We start from the raw sequence: 24891 nt of genomic DNA on the forward strand, positions 1-24891 counted from the left end.
AGTAAGCGTTGTCTAAAACATCCCCTTCAAAAAATGTTGTACTGAATATAAAGTTAATTCATGTATGTATAAGAACGAATCAGAAGAAATACTATTAGTCAGCTTTATTTAAGTACGAGAAAATGCTGTTTTATCCATCTATCGCCGAAAAATGATATTAAAAGCAGAGAGAAAGCTTATACTATTTTTCGACGATAGATGAATAAAACACCATTTTCTCGTACTTAAATAAGTCTGACTAATAGTATTTCTTCTGATTCGTTCTTGCAAATTATGATTCGGCTCTATGTATTGAGTATTGCTTAAATACTTGTGTGCTGATCTAATTTTTGAAGGAGATGTTTTCATCCATCTTCAGAAATGCACCAATCAGAATAGAGTATTTCTATCTATAAGCAATCCACGAAAACAAATATCGTATGCCGCTGGTTTTCGATGGGTGCTTTCCATTTAGTAACACAATTAAGGACGGGATTCATAGACCGATCTTAAGCTCAAGCATTGTCTTAAGTCTAGCTTCGAGCCGACTTGAGACTTACTTAACCAATGAAATAACAGCATTGACGTCTCAAGATCGTGCTTAAGCTGGAACTTGAATAAGATTCGACTATGAATTCTGGCCTAAGAGGATGCTAAAGCCGTGTGTTTTACCGACATTTTGTTCAACCATTTAGTTTCGAATTGAATTTAAAGAATTGATAATCCTTTTACACTTTTAAAGTACGTACACAAATAAACCCAGGGACGATTAGATAAAGACCAAAAATGCAAAAAATTTTTTAAAGTTTATTTGTTTATAAAAATATTTGCTTCAAAATACAAGTTATATATATAGCTTATATGTACAAATGAATGGTGTTCCCGGGTTCGGAATAGATTGAGGAATAAAACTATAATCGTCAAATTACGATTACAAGCCGTAAAAAAAAGATATTTATATAATAAAAGCGCTTAAATGAATAAAATTTTTAATCACATAAATATGTTTTTTTACGGCTTGTAATCGTAATTTGACAAATATAGTCTTATTCCTTCTATTCCAAACTGCGAGACATTATTTATTTGTAAGTATAAGCTATATAACTTTTAAAGTATTTTAAAGCAAATTTTTTTATGAACAAGGATAAATAATGACTCTGCATTATCGACCTCAATCAAGTTTGATGGGCAGTTTAGCATCCTCTTAAGTCAACACAAGTATCGTTCTATCTTTGTTACTCATTGAACATAAGAAAAGATAGAACGATGCTTGTGTCGACTTGTGTTATTAAATGGAAAGCACCCAATGTTAGCTGCGTTCAGCGGAGAATGTACATGTAGCGGTGGAATTGTTATAAAATTTTTTTATATGATTTGTTTATACATTTTGATCCAACAGATCAAGAACAATCGTGTTGGAAAATTAACAACAGTTTCACTCATATATGTAATAAGACTATGGCCGGTATTCATAGTTGGATCTTATATTTAAGATCATCTTAAGTACTGTCTTAAGATGCCATCAGCCAATCACAGAGCCGTATTAGCATTTTAAGACATTGCTTGAGAGGATCTTTAAATAAGATTCGACTATGCATACCGGCCTATGTACGTGACGCGCGACAAGATGCGCGTTGGACCATCAATCAGAGTCGGGACAAGAGAAGTAGCAACTTGTGATTGGTCCGGCTTTAATGTCCATTACGACAGATGCTCTTCTTTACGATGGCAGCGCCATCACAATGAACGAGCTTGCGTGTTCTATCTTTTCATCTTGGGTCGACCATCTCTGTGTGTTCGTGACCGACGACCGTATGCCTCGTCAAGTTTGCCCGCGTATACCGGTTATGCAGTTTTTCACGCGTGCACAGTAACAATAATTGAAATTTACGTTCACGTCGTCCTATCCGTGCATTTTCTGCGACTCGAGGACTGTGAGCTGAGCTCGAGGACATCGACTTGCGAAGGTAGCAGTCGATTATTTTGGGAAATCGATCAAGGTACGTGCGCACTCACAATGTGGTTAACGTCTCGTTGAAAAAAAAAAGATAACGCCTCGTCGGCATCGACCAAATCTGCTAGCGCGTCTAAATTTTTCTCCTCTTTCTTTTCTCCGGCAATTTTTACGTTTCTTGTACGAGGAAAAGTCGCATAGTTTAAAGGTTAATTAAAAGAGAGAAGATGAGAGCACGCGATTTTTGCCTGCAATAACGGTAACTTACAACTGTGCATTACGTTTGGATAGTGATATGATAAATATAGGCAAATGAATCGTGTGTACTTTGTTACTCTCTTTGCACTTAGAAAAAGAAGGAAGAGGAAAGATTCTGAGGAAGATACGGCCTCAATGAACGCATGTTCTTTTGGTATTTGCATAGAAAAAGGAAGCCCTCTTCAGCTTGAAGAAAGGCAATGACGTTTCTTTGAAGTGAGCCGTTGAGAAAGTCGCTTTTTAAGGTTACATTTAGGAAATCTGTTATATCGACCGGACAGGCGCGCGGAATTCATACTTGCACATCCGGCAAATGATACAAATTTATCTGCATAAATTAATTAATTCCTCTAAATAAGTAGCTTATAATTGCTCGAGTTTTTTTACAACAAATTTTGAAGCAATAAACTTTCTACTTTACTAAAATTTTCATTTATATGAAATTGAAATGTAAAAGACTAACGTAGATTCTTACATAGATATTTTAGGAATTTTTTAAAATTGAGATATTAATAATTTATATCTTTTATGTTTATTTTTATAATATATATAATAACATTTTAATTAAATATTACATGAACATTTGATTTTTAAAATAAAAATAATTATTAAACATATTTTATTAGTTTTCTGACATAATAAAATCTGAATTTTTGCATAATTGCACTTGAATATTAATAGCTCCGTGAAAAAAATCATGCTAAAATGTTGCAATTGATGAATGTGGAGTACAAAGGGTTTATAAACATTGATTTCTTAGTTTTTATTTATTGCAGTCAGTTTTAATATGTAACAAACAATAAAGGATCGCGTAAAAAAATTTAACAATTGAGAATGCATTGTTAGAAAATTGCTGTGTTTTGTCACAAAGGTGCATCAAGTGTCAAAAGACTTGTTCTTTTTAACTGCACCTAGTTTGCACCAGTTGTTTAATTCTTTTTTTCACAAGATTATCGTCTCATTTCAAGTGCATAAATTGTCCAGTTGAATAGAAAACAAATCTAAAGTTTCTTAGCTTTTAATGGACGAAATACATTTCACAATTCTTTTGTGCAGGATACATACCATGCATAATTACAATGCCTAATTGCTAGAACAAGTAGCAAAAATAAGTTCCTCTTTAGCTGAAAAAGTTTATGCTCTATACAGGTGAGGCGTTTAAAGCATGATGCAGATTAATTTCTCAGAACATTAAAATTGTACGAATAGAATATATAAAGTGAACAATTGCATAAATTTCGAGAAGAATGACAACTACATCTTTTTTTTTTGAGAGAGAAATTAATAAGTCATACTTTATGCCTCATTCCTGAGTACCATTAACATTTTTTTAGTTATCTTGTGCTTTACGTACTTATTGTTCTAAACAGTAAGGCGCTTGGTTTACATCATAGGCAACTATATCAGAGAATTGTTATATAATTGTATAATTTTCTGATTACTATAATTTTTACACAAATAATTTTATCACTATTACTCTTGCAAAATAAAAAAGAAGTTACTGTGCACAATGAGAATTGAAAAAAATTGATGTTAAATGCAAAACTATATGAAAAAGAGCGAAATTATAAATAAATTAATAATAATGATAAAAATATGACTAGAAAAAAATTCTTACAAGTCTGAAAAAAGTATAAATTGAATTGAGCGAATATTTATGAATCATTTAGAGCAATATTTATATGAACATATATTAAAAACTGAACCGACAAGTTCTACAAACTATCTGCTTCTAATCTATGGCACTCAAAATAATATTATTGCTTCATAGCATTTGAGATCAATTCCTGAGTCTTTTATGTGCAAGAACCGAGAGAAAATCAGTAAAACTGTTACATCATTTCTTGTTCTTTATATCATGAATATATATTATTGACTTGTAAATTTATGTTTCTTGTTAGCAAGCTTGTTTAGTTACTTGCAGTTACTTGTAATTAAAACAAATGCAAAGGAATATCAATTGTTAAACTGACATTGAGTGATTCTACGATCAGTCAATCAATTGTAAGCCTCAATCAAAAGTTTTTTATCTTCTTGATAAAACTCATGTTTTTTTTTAGTTGAAATATTTATGCAACCGAGATAAGTTATACAAAATAGGCACCTTAACATGGTCGCCTTCGAGCTGGTCATTTCTGGACTAAACTTCCTCAACAATTATCATCTTAGCCGCTTTCAGTTTGCGGTTCTTTTCAAGAATCTATTTCAATTCACGGGCATAGAATATCCTAAATCTCAAAGATTCATACTCTTGAAATCTAGTGACATCCTAGCAGGAGATAAACACTTGAGATTTATTGTATTAAGTTGGCGCAAACGATTTGCCGTATTTATTAAATAAAGTTGAGGGACGTGTGGCTTTGAGATAAGTTCGAAAATACATAGAAGGTTACGGCACAACAACAAACAAATCTCTTTCGCCAACTTGATACATCGGTCGGAAAAGTGTCAGGACGTTACCATGCGAAAGAAACGCAGAATTTCGACCTACGTCGAAAATCGACTCTCAGAAACGACCTTAGACCTCGAAGGCGTCCCACTGCTACGCTATCATGGCAGCGATCGGGCTGAAGCGCATGATTTTGCTGAGGAGGATCCAGGCTACCGATGCGAGGGCACAGAGGGTGACTCCACCCCATCCCAGGTCCATGCTCCACGCGGTGGTGACTCTCCTGGCCCTAAGGACGCTGCGAAGAACGGGCGTACCGATCACGCCGTCCTCAGGCCTGTCCGCTATTGGTTTGGTCCCGCCGCGGTCCTGGGCTCTCTTGAAGTGGATGATCGTGAGCGTGAACAGCGCGAATGTCGCTGGAATGAGACCCAATGATTCTCTGCTTAAAAGGATGTTACCAAAAGACAAGAACTAACTTGGCATTTTTTTCTTCAAAAACGGAAAGCGATAAATAAGTCGCGTTTATTCCCCTTTTAAAATCATATTTAGATTCACGGATATATTTTTTTCTTTCTCACAATTCGGTATTTGAAATTATGGTGAATAATAATTATTAATTTATCATGTGATTGATAAACTAATTAAGCATTACCTGCAAGGAGGTACATCACCCCTGTCACGAGCACGGCCGATATCTGATGCCTGCCCAGCCCGAAAAGTCCAACAAGTGCAGCGCATCCTAAAATGATTAGGCACACCAGGGAACACGAGATACTCAGATTTTGCATTCCTGGAATAAAATATGTATTGGAACGATTAGCTAACAATTTTTTTTTTTTAATAAATAGGGTCACATATAAAATTATAACGATTTATTTGAACAAAGAATAAAATCGATTCGTTGTAGAGTAAAGCTAGTCTTGCGCGCGTGTATTGAATGTTATTTACTATTTACTTACGTTTTTGCCAAGCTCCGCGTGTTTCCTCGTGCGCCTCACTCGGCTTCAAGTAATTAACGCATCTCTTTTGCGGGAAACTCACCTCACTTAACAACTGTATATCTTCCTCTAGAAGAAAAAGCACAATTTGTCGATTTAATTTAATCTTTGTTTTTTTCCATTCACATATACAAAATTGTGTGTACTACAGAAAATCTGGAATTTTTAGGAAATTTCTTTTGTATTCTTGATAATTGTGGACTGAGATTTTATTGATATTCGGTAAAATTTTGGAAATTTCATTTTTTAATTGAATTCCATCTCTGTGACAAAATTGTTTTTTTCATCATTCTTTTCTCTTACAAAATTTGAGTAAATCTTATTATATTAAGAATTAGGTAGTTTTGAAATCATTCAGAATCGCCTGCAAGGAAACAATCATAGAACATTTTAATTTGAATATTATATTAAAAGGAAATTTAAATTAAAAAATTTTGACTTTTTCTAGCGAATATTTAAGTGCAAATTTTTTAACGATATCTTTCAACAAGAAAAGAGAAAATAATTACAGCGAAAGGAACAACTTAGCATCGTCTGCATGTGCATCGTTTTAGAGAAATTGCTGAATAATGAAATTCATATGCATTATCATATTTCTGATACATCTCACTTTGATTTAATAGATTTGAGTAGGAAACTTTAACACCCGTAATTTAAATGTCACACGCAAAGGTGGTGCTAGGTACTGCTTAGCGTGTTTAGACACTATAAACGTAATTCCGACAAAAATAACTAAATGAGACAATGGGTCCTGAATTTTTCGAGTACTCTTCAAGGTTGCACCCATGCGATTAAATAAAAAGCGCATTAGTTATTGTGTAAAGTCTAATATACAATATGCTTTTTGTTTTCTGTTTCTTGGTTTTTGTCTATTACGATTTTGTCTCTTTGCACTACTTTATCAACACAAATCACGTCTTTCGAAGTTTGTATTCTTTCTATTTTGCCAATTTCGATAAAACATTACGAAGAGGCAAAAAGGCACAAAAAGAAAAAAAACAACCACATTGTAGATTAGTCTTTAGACGTCATAAACATTTTAACGTTTTATTAAATTTTTTCTATTAATCGTTTCTATAAATATTGAGTGTTTGTTAGCTCTAATATATTTTATTTACAATTGTTTTATCTATTTGGAGTTACCTAGTTTTTATCAAACCAAATTTCGAGGAATTGTTACGATTTAAAACAAAAAATAATATCTGTGAATGAAAAATTGAATAACATCTTCGAAAAAAGTGACAAAAAAACGATGTTTATTTGAAATTGCAATATCTTACGGTGGAATTTCGTCAGGATATTACTTTGTCTATATTGCACGTGACTATATTTAGATGCCACCTTGACTCTGGCCGAAGATATCGAACCGTCGAATCGTACAATTTAAGCAGAGTATCCACATGATCGCGTGACCGTGATCCCTGCTTTTTTCGTTGATTTGAGCAACACCGTTCTATTAGACTGAAATTGCGTTTTTATGCCGATTCTGTTTAGACCGATAATGTTTCTATTGGCAAGCGAGAAAACACGAAACATTGACCGCATTCATATCTTAATAAGGATATTAGAGAAGACACAATTTAATGCCGTATATATCTGCAAACGACCACGAATAATTTTTATCTGTCTTCATAAAGAAAATTTCTTCCGCGTTCTTTTTCTTCAATCATTTACATTATTATTGATAGCGTTTAGTGATAATTAAATGATTAAAATCGAAAATCGAAAATACTTGTAACGATAATTTATAAGTTGGAGTAAGGTGAAAATATCGTGATATTCTGCATTCACGATAATGTATTTAAATTCTGAAGCGCGTATAAAAGATATGTGCAGTCTTGGATCCAAGTTCAACGTTATAAAAATCGTGACCAGCTCATACCTGATAATGAAACGCACATAATCCAAATCCCGCCGTGCATGGGAACTAGGAAGGACGAGCTTTTGGCGACGCGATGTTTATTTCGATGATTGACGGAAGACTCCAGCCTTGCCACCTGGCCGTTCAGGTACCACGTGAGATTGACGTTTACATGGATGAGATCTTCCTTGTTCCAGTTGATCTCTTCCCAGTGGTCCGACATTATTGCGGCACAGAGAAGCCCCGTTGCTGAGAAAAAAAAACGACAGAGGAAGACGTAGTTATTAAATTGCTCGTTTTTCTTTTTAATATTAAGTTCGTAATAAAGTTTTCTCTCTGAAGAGAAGGAAGCGGGAGGATTCGAAAGTTTTTTTTCGGAAGAGCATCAAAACGGAACTCTATCACTTTATTCTCAACTTTCTGGTGAGATATATCTTCTGCACCAGCTTCCTCAAAGTTATATGCTGATAATAAAAGGAAACTACGTTGATCTTTACACTTATAATTCGAGAGACGGACGTCAGTCTCGTCCGGGACGCGACGCCGGAAGTCTTCCCGTCTCTTTACCTGCGACGGTCAGCACGAGGGTGACGAAGAGGAAGACGAGGCGCGAAGCGGGGCCCCGGGGCACGCGAGTTGATTCCATCTGCTCTCGGCGGTCGGCGGCGCCCAGGGCGACGCCTGCAACGCGACGCTCGCGTCCCCCGACTCGTTACTGGCCTGTTACGTGCGCCCTTGGAACCGGCTTGCTCTTTCTCGCTTTCTCCCCGGCATCCTCGCGATGCGGACGCCCTCCACCCTTCCACGTCGAAGCGCCGCGATGAATCGACCCACGCGGATAGCCACCCGGTCTCTCCTTCTCTCTCTCTCCTTCCCCGCGGATGCTGCAGATGCGTCCGTCTTGTCACCCACACACCCCTTCTATCTTCCGAAACAATTGAATTTGTACGATTAAGTTCTGGTTGCACCGATATTATTTCGATTTTAAGTAAGATTTATTTATTTAAAGATAAAGATGGACATATGTTTATGTCTTGTTTAAAACCAAAACAATGTTGGTGCAACCGAACGTAAAGCTCGTGTTTGCGCTAAATATTAGAGATTGAGATTTCTGTACAAGTCATTCGGCAGTAATTACATCCATAGGCAAAATTAAAATTAATTTTGTCTATAATCCTTGTTTGGATTTGCATACATTTATTTGCAATATTTTTAATACATCTTATTAAAAAAATATTTTGTATAATTTGACGCCTTGTACATATACATCCATCACCTCCTTAAAACTGATTTATATCAGCATAGAAACCTGTGGAACTATGTTGTCTTGTGACGTTGTAGAAAAATTTGTAACATGAGATATAATAGATTTTGCTTATTTATTTTTTATTTACTCATTTTTTTCAAGATGACTTTTCTTATCATCACTTTGAGCTTACCTTTCGGTACCGCCTCGTTGAAATTTTGTCGCTTTTATTTCCAAATGTATACATATATGATACTATATGGGAATTCTCCTGTCTTTTTTGTTTTTTTCCTTAGATGGCCGATGTATCGGAGGAAGTGCCGATCAAGGACGCCGCGACGGCAATTTCTCAGGGCAAACGTCACCTTTTGGTACGCGATTACCACCTTGCAGTAACCGTCCTGGCTCGTGCCTGTGAACTTCTCGCTGAGAAACATGGAGAAACCGGTGACGAGCTGGGTGAACTTTATTTACTTTATGGACGAGCCCTTTTGGGCTTGGCACGCGAGGAGGCAGGAGTACTGGGAGGTGGAGTGCCAGGATCCGAAGAAGCCAGTCAGGACGAACAAGGTGAAGAGGAGGAAGAAGAAGAAAACGAGGAGGGAGCTGCAACGGAAGTCGATCAAGCCGCGGGAAGTAGCGCTTGCACATCAAACAGCAAGGAAGATGATAAGCAAAAGACAATGGAGAAAGAGGATGAAGATTTGAAGGACACAAAAACTGAAAAGAATGAAAAGACGGAAGAATCTGATAAAACAGAAAAGACGGGAGAATCCGATAAAACGGAAAAAACAGAAGAATCCAGTAAAACGGAAGAATCTGATAAAACGGTTGATAGTAAGATTGAACAGAAGAAGCAGAGGGAAGAAATTCCTGGATGTAGTCGAGATTTTGATCTGCGCAATGGCGAAGCTTCGGGTAGTGGCATGAATAGAAAAGGAGAAGAGAATGGAGAGGCGGACGAAGAAGATGTAGATAAGGAAAATGATGAAGACGAAATCAACAATCTACAGGTGATCTATTTTATTGATTATAATTAAGAGATCTCATTGTATTAAGTGGTATCGAATACTTCTGGTTGCGTTATCCAAGTTTATTTTTGTTAATTTAATCTGACCTATTAATAACTATATTTAAATATTGATTTGATAATGATTCCAATGTCTAATTTTTATTTCTAGATTGCTTGGGAAGTATTGGAATTGGCGAAACTGGTGCTAGTGAAACGTGGACCTCCAGGCTGGAAATTCTTAGCTGAGGCATACCGCCTTCTGGGTGAAGTCGCGATGGAGGGTAGTAACCACGAGAGCGCATTAATCGACTTTAATGCTTGCCTGAACCTATTGGAAAAGATGACTCCTCGCGACCATCGCGCGATCGCCGAAATTCACTATCAGCTCGGATTGGCACACGCGATGGCGAACAACTTTGACATCAGCGTCGAACAATTCAATCAGGCGTCTGCGCTGCTGGAAGCAAAGATCGTGCATTTGAAAAGTTTACAGGATAATCCGCCTCAATCCGACGATCCCTTTTACACTGTCGAAGGCGAGATCAAGGAGCTGCAGGAACTTCTTCCAGAAATTCAGGAAAAAATCGCAGATATCAACGATTTGAAGAAAGAAGCCAATGTACTCAAAGAGATTAAAGAGGAGAGATTGAACGGAACCTCTAGTGATGCTGAAGCGAATGAGGCTTCTGGAAGTGGTAGTGGTAGTAGTACATCCAAACCTGCTAGTGATATTTCGCATCTGGTAAGAAAAAAGCGCAAAGCGGAAGATGAAGAGGAGACTGGTTCTTCTTGCAAAAAACCAATGCAGGAAAAGGACGTAGCGTGAGAAGTGCGAGTAGCTGTTTTTCAGATTAATCTGAACTTTGGTAAAACTAAGAAATGTTGATATTTTTCTCGATAATATAGGAGAAGTATTTGCTGATGTATAAAAATTCGGTGTTTTCTACAGAAATGACAATCCACCACGGTGAATTTATTTCCAGTGTAGATATCGATAGAAATAATCTTAGACTGTCAGCAGCATAAATAATATATGTTCGAAATCTATTATGTAAAATCGCCTCATGATGTTGTAAACTAAATAGAACCGTTTTATAATTGCAGTATGCCATCAAGAAAAATAACAAATATTTTTCTTGAAAATGGAAAGTATTTATTGCTGTATATTGTTTTCTTACGAAGATTGATCAAGTATTCTCAACATTCCTAGTATCTAAATAATTGTCAGAATTTATCAGAAGTTAATATTCATATTCTTTAGTTTATATTTAAAGTGTCTCTTGTGATATCATAAGTTAATTTGAATTTTATGACTAACAATTACCATCAATGATATTTGAGGAATGTGTTTAATATTAGAGTTTGTAAAAGGTGTTTTTAAAATATTATCTAAATTATCTAATTCAATTATTCGATAGTAGAATTTGAAAGAATACTTCTAGTAACATTTTTTCTCGTATTAAATAGATCTGTCATAATTTATTATTAGATAAATTCTCTTGTATTAAAATATATTAAATTTTTTTAATTCGTCCAATGTTAGAAGAGTTTGAAGTTCTATAAACTTTAAAACTTTTGAGTAAAATTTGACATAATTTAAAAGTATTTAGTGCATACTTCTGATTATACAATTTTAGATTTTCGTAAAGAAGAAAAAATTTTAGAATCAATTTTTTATTTTTTTCAGTTTTATTAAAAATAAATTAGCTTTTTTTTAATTTATCGTTTTAATATTTGATTTATACTCCAGCAAATACGTTGATATGTTAAAGATATAGGGAAAACTCGTATTGTGTTTTATTCAATGATAATTGGTTTGCAACGGTTGAGTTCTTGAGAATGGTGTGTGCGTGCGAATATATTTTTTGATTTCAAGACATCAGAGAAGCTATTGTGCAGCTGTATATGGTTTTTTTTTTTTATTAGAATAGTTGATCTACTCTGGATATTTCAACAGTGCTCGAAATGATTATGGGAATCTTTTGCGAACGAACAGTCTACTCCAAACATGGCTTTGCGCTCAGATTTCTTTACGTAACTCGAGAAGATACCACTACCGTACAACACTAGTAAACTTTGAAAAAGTTTCAGAGACTCGCGCGTTTCCCCAACCCAACATGGTTTTACAATAGATCCCAGGATAGAGTACGATGTATTTATTCTAGTTTAGCTGAATAAGACAGTACTGTTTTGAAATGTAGATATAAGAATTCAAATAGGAATAAGTAATTGTTTGTGTACGAATATCAAATAAATGTTGAAACAATGCCTTTTTTTATCCGCTCGTATCTTTCTTTCTAATTCATTTTCTTTTGATAGATACTGTGTGTAGATTTTATATTTCTTGCTAAACTGATCGATGCACGTATAATCGATCTGATTTGGTACTACTGTTTTATTGACCTTCGGTAACCATGCGCATGTCTTGCACTCTGGCTTACAGCTTTCTCTGTCGAGCGTTGGTGTAGTAACGTAAACTTATGAGAATAGGTTATCTTGCGAAGAGATACAGTTTTTTTCCACTATCATAAATGTTTGGATAATTTAAACAAAAAAACGACTTACAGTACCACGTACTTTTAAGTGCAAAAAACTTTAATATAACTTAATGAAAATAACGGTACCTAATGGATTATAATTTTATATAACATTTCATTGTATGTGCAGAGTGAGTAGGTCATAAGTATGTTTTAAATTTTCCGAATAAAAAGCAAGAATAAATGTTCCTGTGACATCAGATTCAAAAAAAGCTCTGTCGAAATAAGTGAAATACAGTAGTATCAAATAGTGATTGTTTAAATAGCAATGTTCTCGTCTTTTTATTGTTTATTGTTTGTACGCGATGGTTATCAAACATGCCGGTAATTATAAAAGTAGCCTAAGTAAACAAATCTAAAAAAGAAAAGAAATTTATACTATATTTTGTGCATTAAGCTCCATTTAAATATAAAATAAATAAATTTTTTTAGATTACTTTTAGATTTTTTACTTAGATTACTTTCATAGTTAGCAAGTTATTCTACTGATGAAACAATCTATTTTGATGCAGTTGTTATTTGAATCTATTTGTGTCTATTAACTTGAGAATAAAACATCTTCAACATAGTCACAGGAATATTTGTTTTTACCTAGGAATTTATTTATAGAATTTTAAAACATTTGTGTGACTTACGTTGCATGCATCTCTTTGTATACATTTATAGTATGTCTTAATATATATTTGTATATATCATGTTATATTTTAGTGCTACATATGCAAACATGGATAATGAGCCATGTACAAAGAAGTCAAGACTCAAGGATTGCACTGTGAGCGAGGGAAAGGCAGAAATATTGGTCACTGATAATAACGTATTTTATAATCCAGTTCAAGAATTCAACAGGGACCTCAGTATAGCGGTACTGACGATATTTGCAAAGGACAGATTGAAGGATAAAGAAGCTCCGCAGGAGAACAAGTTCGAGAAAGATGATAAAGTCGATGCACCAGGTGCCATGACAGAAGATTGCCCAAAGGGAATTACCATACTGGAAGCTCTGTCTGCGACCGGTTTGCGTAGCATTCGATACGCCAAGGAGGTAGAGGGTGTTCGGCAGATCGTCGCGAACGACATCTCCGCGAAGGCGGTGGACAGCATCAAGCGAAACGTTTCGCATAACGGGGTTGAGAGTCTAGTGATTCCCCATCATGAGGACGCGACATTGCTCATGTACCAACGCAGGCGAGACCGCTTCGACGCGGTCGACTTGGACCCGTACGGCTGCGCCTCGGCGTATCTGGACGGCGCGGTGCAGTGCGTGGTCGACGGCGGCGTGCTTCTGGTTACTGCCACCGACATGGCCGTCCTGGTTGGCAACGTGCCAGAAACCTGCTACTACAAGTACGGCGCGATACCCGTGAAGTCGAAATCCTGTCACGAGATCGCGTTGAGGATACTGCTGCAGTGCATCGCATCCTACGCGGGACGCTACGGACGCTACATAGTACCATTGCTGTCTGTAAGCGTTGATTTTTACGTCAGAGTATTCGTCCAAGTCTTCACGAGCCACATTAAGTGCAAAGAGAACTCCAGCAAGATAGGAATGTTTTATCAGTGCAACGGATGCGAGAGTATAAGCTTGCAACCGTTGGTGACGAGGAAGGCCACCAAGGGTTACAAATTGCCGTGTGCGCCCGCGACGGATCAACTATGCAAGCATTGTCATCACCGGCAGCACATGGGCGGCCCGATATGGCTGGGTCCCTTGCATGATCAAGGATTCGTGTCGCGATTGCTGTGCAACTTGAACGGTATGGAGTTGAATACGATGAAGAGATTGGAGGGCGTCCTGACCGTGATACACGAGGAATTGGACGTCCCTTTGTATTACAATCTAGATCGCTTGATGTCTATAGTCAGATGCCACGTTCCACCGATGATGATGTTCAGATCGGCATTGCTGAACGCGGGTTACAAGGTGTCGTACTCGCATGCGAGCAAGATCTCCATCAAGACGGACGCGCCGAACGACATTATTTGGGATATTGTGCGCACCTGGGAGAAGAAGCATCCCGTGAAACGGGAGAAGCTGACCGAGGATAGTCCGACCATGCGAATACTCAACGCAACGTCGACGACGGATATCTCGCTCGCTCTGCACCCTCTCGCCAATCCGATTTCCCGACAAAAGCATTTGTCTCGCTTCCAGCAGAATCCCACTGTCAACTGGGGACCTGGCGTCCGTTCGAGAACCAGGGTCGACCTCGAAAATGCAGCGGCAAATTCGAAGAAAGTTAGAAATCAAAATAAACATAATAAGAAAAAATCCGCGATGGTAGAACAGCAAATAGACAGACAAGAAACATGAACATAGGAAGCACTCCGTGATATGTATAATATTCAATATATTTTAATACCTTGAACAGCTATTCTGGATTAACAAATTGAAGGTAAAGACGTTGCAACGAATAAGTTTTTTATAAGATTACTTATATTTTGACAACTATAGAAAAGAATAATTTTTTGACAGAGATATGCGAGTCACGTTCTTGTATATTTGTACGTTACTATATCTTGTTATCTAAGAACACAAGAAACTTTCGTGTTGTTGAAAAAAATAATATCTTATAATAAAATATTTTTTTACAAATTCTTTTTTTCATTTTGTCTATCTTCACATAGTTATTTTATATCTGTTGTAACATCCTTACAAAATCAAAGGCTATGTGAGAAGTATTAGATATACCCGAGTAGAATTTTTGATTACATGATATGTTACATGTATAAGTTAAACGATTGTGCAATATGATAATTCATACTAAAATGATTTTAATGTTTTTCTGAGATTAGATATTGCGTTCGTTAGTATTTGTCATTTTCTCAATCTGAATCAGTGAAATCTTACTAAAACCTTACTTTACTGTTCTATATTTATAATAATCAGACTATTAACTGTCTTTCAGTAATTCTGATTAAGAAATGAATACTTTCACTGAGTGTACTAGCTATCACTGAAAGAAGATTGTGTACTTTCATGTCTTACATGTGCTTTCGCCGCTATATTGTTTTACTGTATTTGGGCCTAATTTTGATTGGCCGATTCATGAACGACTATGCATCTTCAGGAATGTTTCATCTTTCTTCTTACACCATGATATCAAATACGTCAACGTGTTTGTCAATGCGTCAACACGTGGCAAAACAATTTTTCGATACTAAAAGCAAAGAGAAGGCTAATTTTTCGTCGATAGATGGATAAGACAGCATTTTCTCGTACTTAAATAAGGCTGACTAATAATATTTCTACTGATTCATTCTTGCATACGCAAATTGAGTATTGCTTATACGTACATTTTTAGAAAGGGATGTTTTAGACAAAAGAGCCTTAGACAAAAAAAAAAATAAATACATACAATCAATTTATTACATGAGAGAAGAAAATAATTATATTTAGGATAAACAAGTATAAATATATTATGGTAAAATATGTATGTACATACGCGGACAGATTATTTCACAATTCTATTACCACGCTTATTGTTATTATTATTACATACTTGTATTATGCAGTCTACAATGTCAGCAGAAGTAATGGAGTAAGGAGTAAGAGTAACAATTGAACAATTAAAAACCAGGAATAAACGAAATGGGCAAATCTCATTTCATATTTCTTACTCCTACTCCATTACTTCAGCTGGGTTCGGGGAGACGCTATTAGCGCTAAAAGTATCATTCTATCCTTGTTGCTCAGTGAATGTCGAAGAAAGATAAAGCACGCTCACAGCGCTAAAAGCGTGTCCCAACTGCTGACATTGTAGACCTTACATTAGAGACCGTTTTTCTTACTAAAAAAAATTAATTTTTAAATTACGTTTAGGGGGAGGTTTGTAGGAAGGCTTACTCCCAAAAAATGCCTTAGTTTAATAGATCAATATGATTAATAGATCATATTGATCTATTAAGATGTAACACATCTGCATGAAACATTATACTCAACAGGTAGTATATATAAAGAATCGAATGGTTTTTAATTACGAGAAATTTTCATGTTTGGCCATCTGGTGACAAGCAAAGTACATTAAAGAACTCATTGAACAACTCTGTCAAGAGAGAAGGCTGAAGAGACCTGCCTTAGACCTTTTTTCGGATCGCAACACTAGCGCTCGCACTCGTTCTGGTTTTATATTATTGCTGCTTTCCATTTATATATAAGTATAGCACCGAAATCACTGTTCATTGTCATTCAGTGAATAATACACTGAATAATATACTGATTCCAATTTAAGGAGGATTAGTAATGATTAGTAACTACTATTTTACAAAGATAAACATTTAACACACATTTACAAAATATGGCAGTGCAGACTATGGTTTTGAATAATGGCATAAAAATTCCTATACTCGGACTTGGTACCTGGCAGGCAGGCGTAAGTGACAAAATAAAATCTTATAATGAATTCTATTCTCACAAAGAAACTTGACTTATTTGGTCAGATTGGTCATCGATATCGTTTAAATAAAAAAGTAAGAAAGATATGACTAGAAAAAGAGAGGATATCTTTCTTGTAATGTCAATGATAATGTAAATTTCGCAATCCGCTGATAAATCATATTCGCAAACAACTTGATTATGTGTTTAAATAATTTGCAATGAATCAATTCTTGTGACTGAAAACTTATAAATTCCTGTAATTGAAAATTATTACCCGAAATACAAAAGGATATAATTTTTTAATCTTAGAAATATTTTTATTATCTTGAAATACTTTTTTTCGATATCTGTCAAAATAAAAAAATCTTTAAATATACAGTATTGCTAAAAATTTTAATTTATTGTTCTAGGATGATCCAAAAAGCGTTGAGCAAGCTGTGAACGATGCTGTCGATGCTGGGTATCGGCATTTTGATTGCGCTTACATATATCAGAATGAAAAGGAAATTGGCAAAGTCTTATGCGAAAAAATTGCGAAAGGAGTCGTGAAAAGAGAAGATCTCTTCATTACTACCAAGGTAGTTCGCGTTGTTTCCTCTGTTTAAATTCCAATATATTGTATTAATAAAATCAATTCTATGTAGTTATGGAACACATTTCATAAACAAGGCGCTGTGGTGCCGGCTTGTCGAAGATCCTTGAAGAATTTTGGACTTGACTACGTGGATCTATATCTAATACACTGGCCCATTTCTTATGCGGTAAATTTAATGTTTAACGCGTTCAGCTAATGCGCGAGTCTAAAAGATATTTTTAAAACGTTTTTAAGACATATATCTATATAATGAATGATAATAAATGATAATTGATTCTTACCTAACAACTGCAATTACATGCAATACATCTGCTAAAAATCATTAGAAGGCCAAGATGCATATCTAAAATCGACAGTATAGAATTCTTATTTTTGCCTTTTATTTGTAATGACGTGTTATAAATAAACCCTATTTTAATATTGCACAAGGCAAACTCTTTGTTGCAAGCACGTTACGGTTGCATTGCAGTAAAAATTAAAAATCGCTGTTCGAAATCTGTTTACGCTTGTGATTATTTTAGGAAAATGCTGACGGAATAATACCGGTAGACGAGAACGGCGACCCAATGTTCGGACACGAGGATTTCCTGGATACGTGGCGCGGCATGGAGGAATGCGTGAGATTGGGTTTAACAAGGAGTATCGGCCTCAGCAATTTTAATTCCGAGCAGATCGATCGTGTGTTGTCGATCGCCCAAATAAAGCCGGTAATGAATCAGGTGGAATGCCATCCGAATTTGAATCAAAAGAAATTGAGGGATTTTTGTGCGAGCCGTGGTATAGCTGTCACAGCTTACAGTCCATTTGGTTCACCTAAACGGATTTGGGCTAAACCCGGCGATCCGAAAGTTATTCTTGATGAGCCAGAAATTGTAAATATCGGAACTAAATACGGCAAAACTCCCGCGCAAGTTATTCTGAGATACTTGGTAAGACTATTATTATCAATTAATAGCTGTACATGATGATCGGAAATCTTTTTTAATGAAGTAATCCTTGACTTAAAGATGAAAATATCGAAACACCAAACATTTTCGAACATTTAAAAACTATTGAAAAATGGACTTTCGCCTCGAATTAAATTTTGGAGAATCAAATGGAATAATGTTCTTTAATTAATTTCAAATGTAATTTAAGAAAATCTTTAAAAAGAATTCATGAAAAATTAAAACAAAGTTGGTAAAATTGTTGAAAGAATTTCAGGATTTATAGATGATTTTGTGGCAATCTATAAGTCGAATAATTTATTAATAATTTCTTATGAATAGATTGATATTGGTACCATACCAATCCCAAAATCCAGTTCAAAAAAGCGTATCAAACAAAATATTGACATCTTTGATTTCAAGTTAACTCCAGAGGAAATTACCATAATCGACAAATTTGATTGCGGTGGACGTGTATTGCCTCTTGAAGAGTACATTATTATTATTATTATTATTATTACTATTATTTAAGAACTTTATTAGCAGATTTCAAACAATTAAAGAATTTTTTGTTTTTCAGATATAGAACACATAAAGATTATCCTTTTCACTTAGAATTTTGATGATGAACGTCTCTTACATTGCTTCCAATAGAAATGGCTCTTACATTCCTAATGCAATCCAGTCATTGAATATACATTTGTGCTATCGGCAATATGCAATATATGTATATGATAATACACGTTTGTAAAATAAATCTTTTATTGCATTATAGACTAAATCTTTGCTTACATACAAGCAATTTTTTTAAATTTTTGATTGTTCTTTATTCTCAAGTAGTTGAAAGTCAATAAACTATTATTTCTCATTGCTTTTATTACTTGTGTACACATATATAAAAAGTGGCTAGCAATATTACGTGACACATATGAATGACAGTTTCACATGAATGTTCTATTCATACTTCTATTCTACATAAGTAACATTAAAATAACGGGGATTTAAAAAAAGTTAATGAAAGATTTGCCCAACGAATTGAGATTGTGAAAAAGTACACTTTGATTATATAATTTGATTTATATATTTTATTTATTATTTTATTTTTAATATATTTTATATTTTTTTGTTATCTATGATATATTTTATTTTTTAAATAACATTGCTTATATGAATTAATACACATCTCATAAATATTTTGCAATAATTCCTTGTTATTAATAATATCAATTTATTTAAAAAGAACAGTTATTTATTTTTAAAAAGTGTTTTCCTACCGCAAATAATACACTATAACGTTTTTTTCATGGACGGAAAAAAACTTAGCACGGAACGCTACCATGACTCTTAATAATGCTGCAAAATATTTTTTCAATATAACGGCATTATCTAATCTATAGTTAAGCCTTGTATGACTTAGCAGATTATTTGAGATTTAGAAAATGATAAGTAATAGCTAGTGTTATCGCATTTAATGCTTTAACAAGCGTTATTCTCCTTTTTTGTTTACAATCGATCAAAAATGTAAAATATAGATCAAAAACATAAATCAAATTATATGTCTGCTCAGTAAAAAGCATATGAATAATTGAGCAAAAATAGTGAAACTGCGACGTATATGCAGTGTGTGGAGTTACAGTTGAGAGTAAATATTTCTAATGTGCCACACATACGTAATCGATTTTATAATTTCCAAACAGCTCGAAATATATTTTCAATAATTCTTTCGATTTTAGAAAGTCATAAAATTCATTGCAGAGATACGTAAAATTGTAGAGAAGTTATATTTATATATATTTCGTCGTAATTTTTTTTATTAACAAAGAATAAATATAAAATATTGCAATTTTATCCAGATAGTATCAAATAGTTTTAATAGATAATAGAATTTTGTGTAATCTTTTAAATTGATATTATCTTAATGTAGCTCGCATTTATAAGTGATAATGATTTTTTCCCATTGATACAGATAGAAAGGTTTTAAATATAAACTAAATTTAATTTAATTCTAAAAAACCTACATTCATATACATTAAAAATCTAGAAAACGACAAATAATATCGTTATCGCATTATAATATATGTAATATATGCAGATGTTTCTCCTTGAAGCGGAATGATTTCCACGCTTACATAAGCGCATTCACACACACACATATACACATGTATTTAATTGATTTTCAACCAATACGCGCATCTCTCTCCCTCTCTCTCATCTCTCTTTCTCTCTCTCTCTTTTCCTATATTATATATATACTTAATACGACGCATTACCGTGATCCCCTGGTGTTTCTACATTGTATGTGCACATTCAGTTCGTTATTTATTCGACTTGTGACGTTTCTATCTATTGGTTCGAAATAGATGGGACTCAAAAGTTTACTAAGAATTTTTATTTTCAGATAATAATTCAGGTCATAATTGACTCGCGCCGCAACACGGAGCACTGAGTGTCTATTTCATTGCGTTTAAACGCGTTATTCGGAGTTCTGTGGTAATTGAGGCCTCTGTGTTGTAACCGGCATTTCCTATTGCTTGCACCTACTTGCCGGATAATAATGGTTAATATTCCGATAATCACATTCTCAAATGGATTCAAAATGCCGAGTTTGGGCCTCGGAACTTACAAGGTATGTATTTCATAACGAGTGATGGGAGTGTACGTTTACGTATGCGCGAGTTACATCATGAATTGCGCAATTTATGCGCGCCTCGTTTGAATCTCAAACCGAATCCGCGTCAAAATTGCAATGAAGCGATCGATCTTATATCGCTGCATTTGTCCTCCACGATTAAACCCTTTTATTTCAACATAATGATAATTTTTATTTTATATTTTTACCGGAGATTTTATTTTTATTTGTCAAACCTTGTCTACTGACTGTAATTTATATTTTCTTTTTTTGGAAAAAAACAGTCCCAAATGGGAAATGTGAAGAAAGCTGTTAAGGACGCAATAGAACTTGGATATCGTCATATCGATACAGCTTCTTTTTATGATAATGAAAAAGAGATAGGAGAAGCCATTCGTGAAGTAATCAAAGATGGTAAGGTGGCTAGAGAAGATTTATTTATTACCACAAAGGTAAGCTTAATGATAAATACGATGCGAATATTTATTTCGAATATTATTTTGTTCGCTACTAAACTCAAAATAATTCATATTTTATAAGAAAAATTTAATAAATATAAGAATTTAAATTAAATTTTATTTTCTAAATTTAATTGTATTACTTCTTTTGTAGCTGTGGAATAATTGTCACAAAGAAGAGCTTGTTGTCCCAGCCTGTAAACAATCATTGGCCAATCTTGGTTTAGATTATGTGGATCTCTATTTAGTTCACTGGCCATTCGCTTTCAAGGTAAACATTAACGTGAAGCAATTAAAAAAATGGTTTTGTACTTTTGACTATATGTACAATAATTTATGCGAGATGTTGCATGGTAATGAGTTGATTTCCACATACATGTAATTACACAGCTTTTTATCTAATAGTAAAAATAAAAAATTATCAAAGAAGTTAAGGAAAAAAATGTTCAAGTTTTTTAATCTATAAAAAATGGAGCATATAGTTATGGACGATATTTATAGCTATATTCTTAATGATATTAATTAGAACATGACTATTAATTGTAAATTCATATTTATGAAGAAACAACCAAGAATATTATTTAATAATTTTCAAATTGTGGTGTTATGATTAATTATAAGATTATGATGATTTGTCTTTTAGGAAGGGGATGATCGGCTACCTACAGATGCTGCTGGAAATCTTGTTGAATCGGATACCGATTACTTGGAAACATGGAGAGGAATGGAAGAATGCATTTTCGAAGGTTTAACCCGCAGTATTGGAATCAGTAATTTCAATTCTGAGCAAATTACCCGTTTACTTGAATCGGCTAAAATTCAACCAGTCAATAATCAAGTATGCGATATTATTTTAAAGCATTCTACAATCATATTTTTTATCAGCTTTACATTTTTGAATAATTTAAGTTATATCTTTTCAATGAATCAATTTTCTCTAGTTTTTGTATATTTTTAAAATGTTTAAAGTTTTTAAACAATTTACAGATCCTATATTAATATAAAATTTTGTTGTAGATTGAAGTTAATATAAATGTAAACCAGGAGAAATTAGTGGATTTTTGCAAGAAACATGATATTACAGTAACTGCTTATTCTCCTTTGGGACAACCTGGAAATTCGTCAGGCATTGACAATAAATTAGATAACCCTGTAATATTGGAATTTGCAAAAAAATATAATAAAACACCGGCGCAAGTAGCACTTCGCTATGTGGTACGTAAGAAAAAACAGAACTCTTTTTTTCTATAATTAAAAGAAATATAATCATATATATTTTCTTTTTTAGTATCAGCAGGGAACTGTGCCGATACCTAAATCTGTAACTAAAAGTCGAATTAAAGAAAACATGGAAATTTTTGACTTCACATTAACATCCGATGAGATGGACGCTATCCGTAAACTCGGCACTGGTGAAAGAGTAGCATATTTCCTCGCGTAAGCATAAAAACAATATGCAAGATATCTTACATTTTATCATACCTTTTTCCAAGAATATTTTAGAGTCTCGACATTAAAAAATATTTTATCAAATAACATTTTTAAATATTATCCTTCGGACAGTATTAACTTCTGATTTTAGGCAATCTGTAATTTGTTTCAGAATTCAGAACAGAATTCTACATATATTTTTATGTGCTATGTAATGTAAACTATTTAAGAAGAAATATTAGACAAGAATTGAAAAATACACATTTTAATAAAATATATATTAAAATACACACATACGTATATACACACACATGCACATTAAGATATTTGATGCAAATTAGTGACTATTTAAAGTAGGTTTTGGACAAAGCCTACTTAAGTCTAAAATTAGAGCCTCTTAAATAAACATTAAAGAATCGAATTACAGATTGCATTATAATGTGCGACATTATAATAAGACGCATATTTGCATTTTTTCTAACAATTTTTTTGTTTTTATGTTATAGTGCGAAAGATTTCAAATACTTTCCTTTCAACATTCCATTTTAAATGAAATCCATATGACAAGGAGGGAGAAGAAAGAAAAAAGATAAATGTGTTTATGGAAAACAATAGAAAAAACTTTGAAAAAATTTATACACATACACACAATATTTTAATATATTTTGTTATTTAAAGAGCTGTGCTTTTGACATGAAGTATAAATAAAAATTCTTAAACTCTAATTATTTTTTTATAAGCCGCAAATATAAATAAAATAGTGATTGAGAAATACATTAATTAAATACGGCTTAGTAAAATTTTTTTGGAATTCGCAAGTAGATAACGTCGGAAATTTATTGAACGTAGGAAAGACAGCAGGAAACAACTCGTAACATCGTAGATAATCGTATTAGTATCCCCTTTTAAAAGTGCATGTTCTCACGACAGTGTTTGAAGCTCGCTCGACCCTTGGTCTACCCAATTACAGCTATTGGACGTCACGAAAAATTTCAAGGCCTGGGCTAAGACCACTTGTACAAAGCGAATTTTTTATCCGCTCCGTATAATACGTAATATAACATCCGAAATATTATAAAGCACGTTTTAATCTATACGTGAAAATCTCACGTGTTGCAATGATTGTAAATCGATATTAGGAGCTTTAAAAGTTGGTGGAAAATCCTAACGCCTTGATACCTTTTGTTTCAATTACACTGAGCGTCAATGTTTATAAAACTACGCTCTTACGGAGTATCGTTTATTACGAGTCGTATCGCTGTACGCTGTACTGGAAAAAATTTTTTCAATTTTAATAAGATTCATGCTTTTGTTTTCTATTTTGTGCAAGGTATTTTATTTTCTGTGATCTTTCTTTAAAATATTCTTGTTTAATTATTGATATAAAAGAATAATACCGATTGGAACTGAGAGAAAGAAATGAATGATTAATAGTTTAATTTCAATTGATAAATAAAAAGTATTGAGATACTTAAGATAATTTATAAATTTTTATTCATTTTTGCACATTATTGTGCTAGAAAGATATTTGGTTATTATTTAAATCATGAATTAGTTTTATCATTATTAATATGATGCTTTTATATCATAGATTTTCTTTTGTGAAAATATTTCGTTATTCTATTACTTTATTACATATTCTAATTAAATACTTTGTTACTTTATAAAATCTAAGAATGAAGAAAAGTCAATTAGATTATCTATTAATTTTTTCCTGGAAAACTTTCGAATTTATTTAAAAATCACAGGTCTCTGCATATCAGATAATTATTGAATCTATTAAAATAGCTTTCCTAGAAAAAAAAGAAGATACGTCGTGACAGTTTCGGCGTATAACCATTTCATTATCAATTTTATTTAGCGGGTTTATTAAATCCTACGTTACTGTGAATGAAACTTTGTTCTTCCGTAAGGAGCCGTCAAGGGCCTGATTCATTGTTCCAAATGTTCTAAACGGTCGCTGTAACTTTCCATGGTGCCGGATAGGAGAATTCAGCCGTCACCATTACGTAGTCATATGAATCAGCATTGTCGTAGACTACTGACAACGTGTTGTGTGAGTGTTACGTATCAACAGTAACGTCATTATGCACAAATTATGAGAAAAGTGTGTAATTCCATGAAGGTCAAAATTCTAAAGTGGCTACCATTTTTTAAATAAAAATTAAGGCGGTTCCATTTCTGCATAAACTATACATGTGAATTATTTTATGAATAAATGTTTATATCTGCAAAATTAG

At 33.7% G+C, this 24891-nt stretch overlaps 4 protein-coding genes across 6 annotated transcripts; 3 read left to right on the top strand and 1 right to left on the bottom strand.

The window, feature by feature from the left end:
• The first annotated feature begins 1751 nt into the window (after positions 1 to 1751).
• On the top strand, positions 1752 to 11976 carry LOC105838522 (histone-binding protein N1/N2). Its single transcript, XM_012684147.3, has 3 exons — positions 1752 to 1979; positions 8985 to 9701; positions 9870 to 11976. Exons 2-3 carry the CDS (start codon positions 8985 to 8987, stop codon positions 10524 to 10526), a joined length of 1374 nt encoding a protein of 457 aa, XP_012539601.1. The 5' UTR covers positions 1752 to 1979; the 3' UTR covers positions 10527 to 11976.
• On the bottom strand, positions 2940 to 8965 carry LOC105838523. 2 transcript variants are annotated; one of them, XM_012684148.3, is made up of 5 exons: positions 8010 to 8965; positions 7464 to 7691; positions 5543 to 5650; positions 5236 to 5373; positions 2940 to 4999 (listed from the first exon to the last, which is right to left on the bottom strand). In XM_012684148.3, the coding sequence occupies exons 1-5, from the start codon at positions 8086 to 8088 to the stop codon at positions 4734 to 4736; spliced, it is 819 nt and encodes a 272-aa protein (XP_012539602.1). In that variant the 5' UTR covers positions 8089 to 8965; the 3' UTR covers positions 2940 to 4733. The 2 variants fall into 2 exon arrangements, with proteins under 2 accessions (XP_012539602.1, XP_012539604.1); XM_012684150.3 differs by having other exon boundaries at positions 7940 to 8963.
• Positions 11977 to 12119: 143 nt separating the features above from the next.
• On the top strand, positions 12120 to 15582 carry LOC105838524 (probable tRNA (guanine(26)-N(2))-dimethyltransferase). Of its 2 annotated transcripts, none has more exons than XM_012684153.3 (2): positions 12120 to 12320; positions 12946 to 15582. In XM_012684153.3, the coding sequence occupies exon 2, from the start codon at positions 12962 to 12964 to the stop codon at positions 14546 to 14548; it is 1587 nt and encodes a 528-aa protein (XP_012539607.1). In that variant the 5' UTR covers positions 12120 to 12320; positions 12946 to 12961; the 3' UTR covers positions 14549 to 15582. The 2 variants fall into 2 exon arrangements, with proteins under 2 accessions (XP_012539607.1, XP_012539605.1); XM_012684151.3 differs by having other exon boundaries at positions 12120 to 12368; positions 12946 to 15304.
• Positions 15583 to 15730: 148 nt separating this feature from the next.
• Positions 15731 to 23260, top strand: LOC105838526. The gene is made up of 12 exons (XM_012684158.3): positions 15731 to 16607; positions 17023 to 17190; positions 17257 to 17373; positions 17729 to 18136; positions 18476 to 18624; positions 20627 to 20759; positions 21047 to 21214; positions 21375 to 21491; positions 21864 to 22058; positions 22238 to 22435; positions 22509 to 22657; positions 23158 to 23260. The coding sequence occupies exons 1-12, from the start codon at positions 16533 to 16535 to the stop codon at positions 23198 to 23200; spliced, it is 1920 nt and encodes a 639-aa protein (XP_012539612.2). The 5' UTR covers positions 15731 to 16532; the 3' UTR covers positions 23201 to 23260.
• Positions 23261 to 24891: the final 1631 nt, after the last annotated feature.

Source organism: Monomorium pharaonis, chromosome 1, assembly GCF_013373865.1.
Source record: "Monomorium pharaonis isolate MP-MQ-018 chromosome 1, ASM1337386v2, whole genome shotgun sequence".
Classification (NCBI taxonomy): domain Eukaryota; kingdom Metazoa; phylum Arthropoda; class Insecta; order Hymenoptera; family Formicidae; genus Monomorium; species Monomorium pharaonis.

Coding starts and splice junctions, on each gene's coding strand:
- LOC105838523 (XM_012684148.3), bottom strand. CDS start 8,088: ATGGAATCAACTCGCGTGCCCCGGGGCCCCGCTTCGCGCCTCGTCTTC. Junction 7,692..8,009: donor CCTCGTGCTGACCGTCGCAG/GTAAAGAGACGG, acceptor TTTTTTTCTCAG/CAACGGGGCTTCTCTGTGCC. Junction 5,000..5,235: donor GGTGATGTACCTCCTTGCAG/GTAATGCTTAAT, acceptor GTCTCATTCCAG/CGACATTCGCGCTGTTCACG.
- LOC105838522 (XM_012684147.3), top strand. CDS start 8,985: ATGGCCGATGTATCGGAGGAAGTGCCGATCAAGGACGCCGCGACGGCA. Junction 9,702..9,869: donor ACGAAATCAACAATCTACAG/GTGATCTATTTT, acceptor TTTTATTTCTAG/ATTGCTTGGGAAGTATTGGA.
- LOC105838524 (XM_012684153.3), top strand. CDS start 12,962: ATGGATAATGAGCCATGTACAAAGAAGTCAAGACTCAAGGATTGCACT.
- LOC105838526 (XM_012684158.3), top strand. CDS start 16,533: ATGGCAGTGCAGACTATGGTTTTGAATAATGGCATAAAAATTCCTATA. Junction 16,608..17,022: donor TTGGTACCTGGCAGGCAGGC/GTAAGTGACAAA, acceptor TTATTGTTCTAG/GATGATCCAAAAAGCGTTGA. Junction 21,492..21,863: donor ACTGGCCATTCGCTTTCAAG/GTAAACATTAAC, acceptor TTTGTCTTTTAG/GAAGGGGATGATCGGCTACC.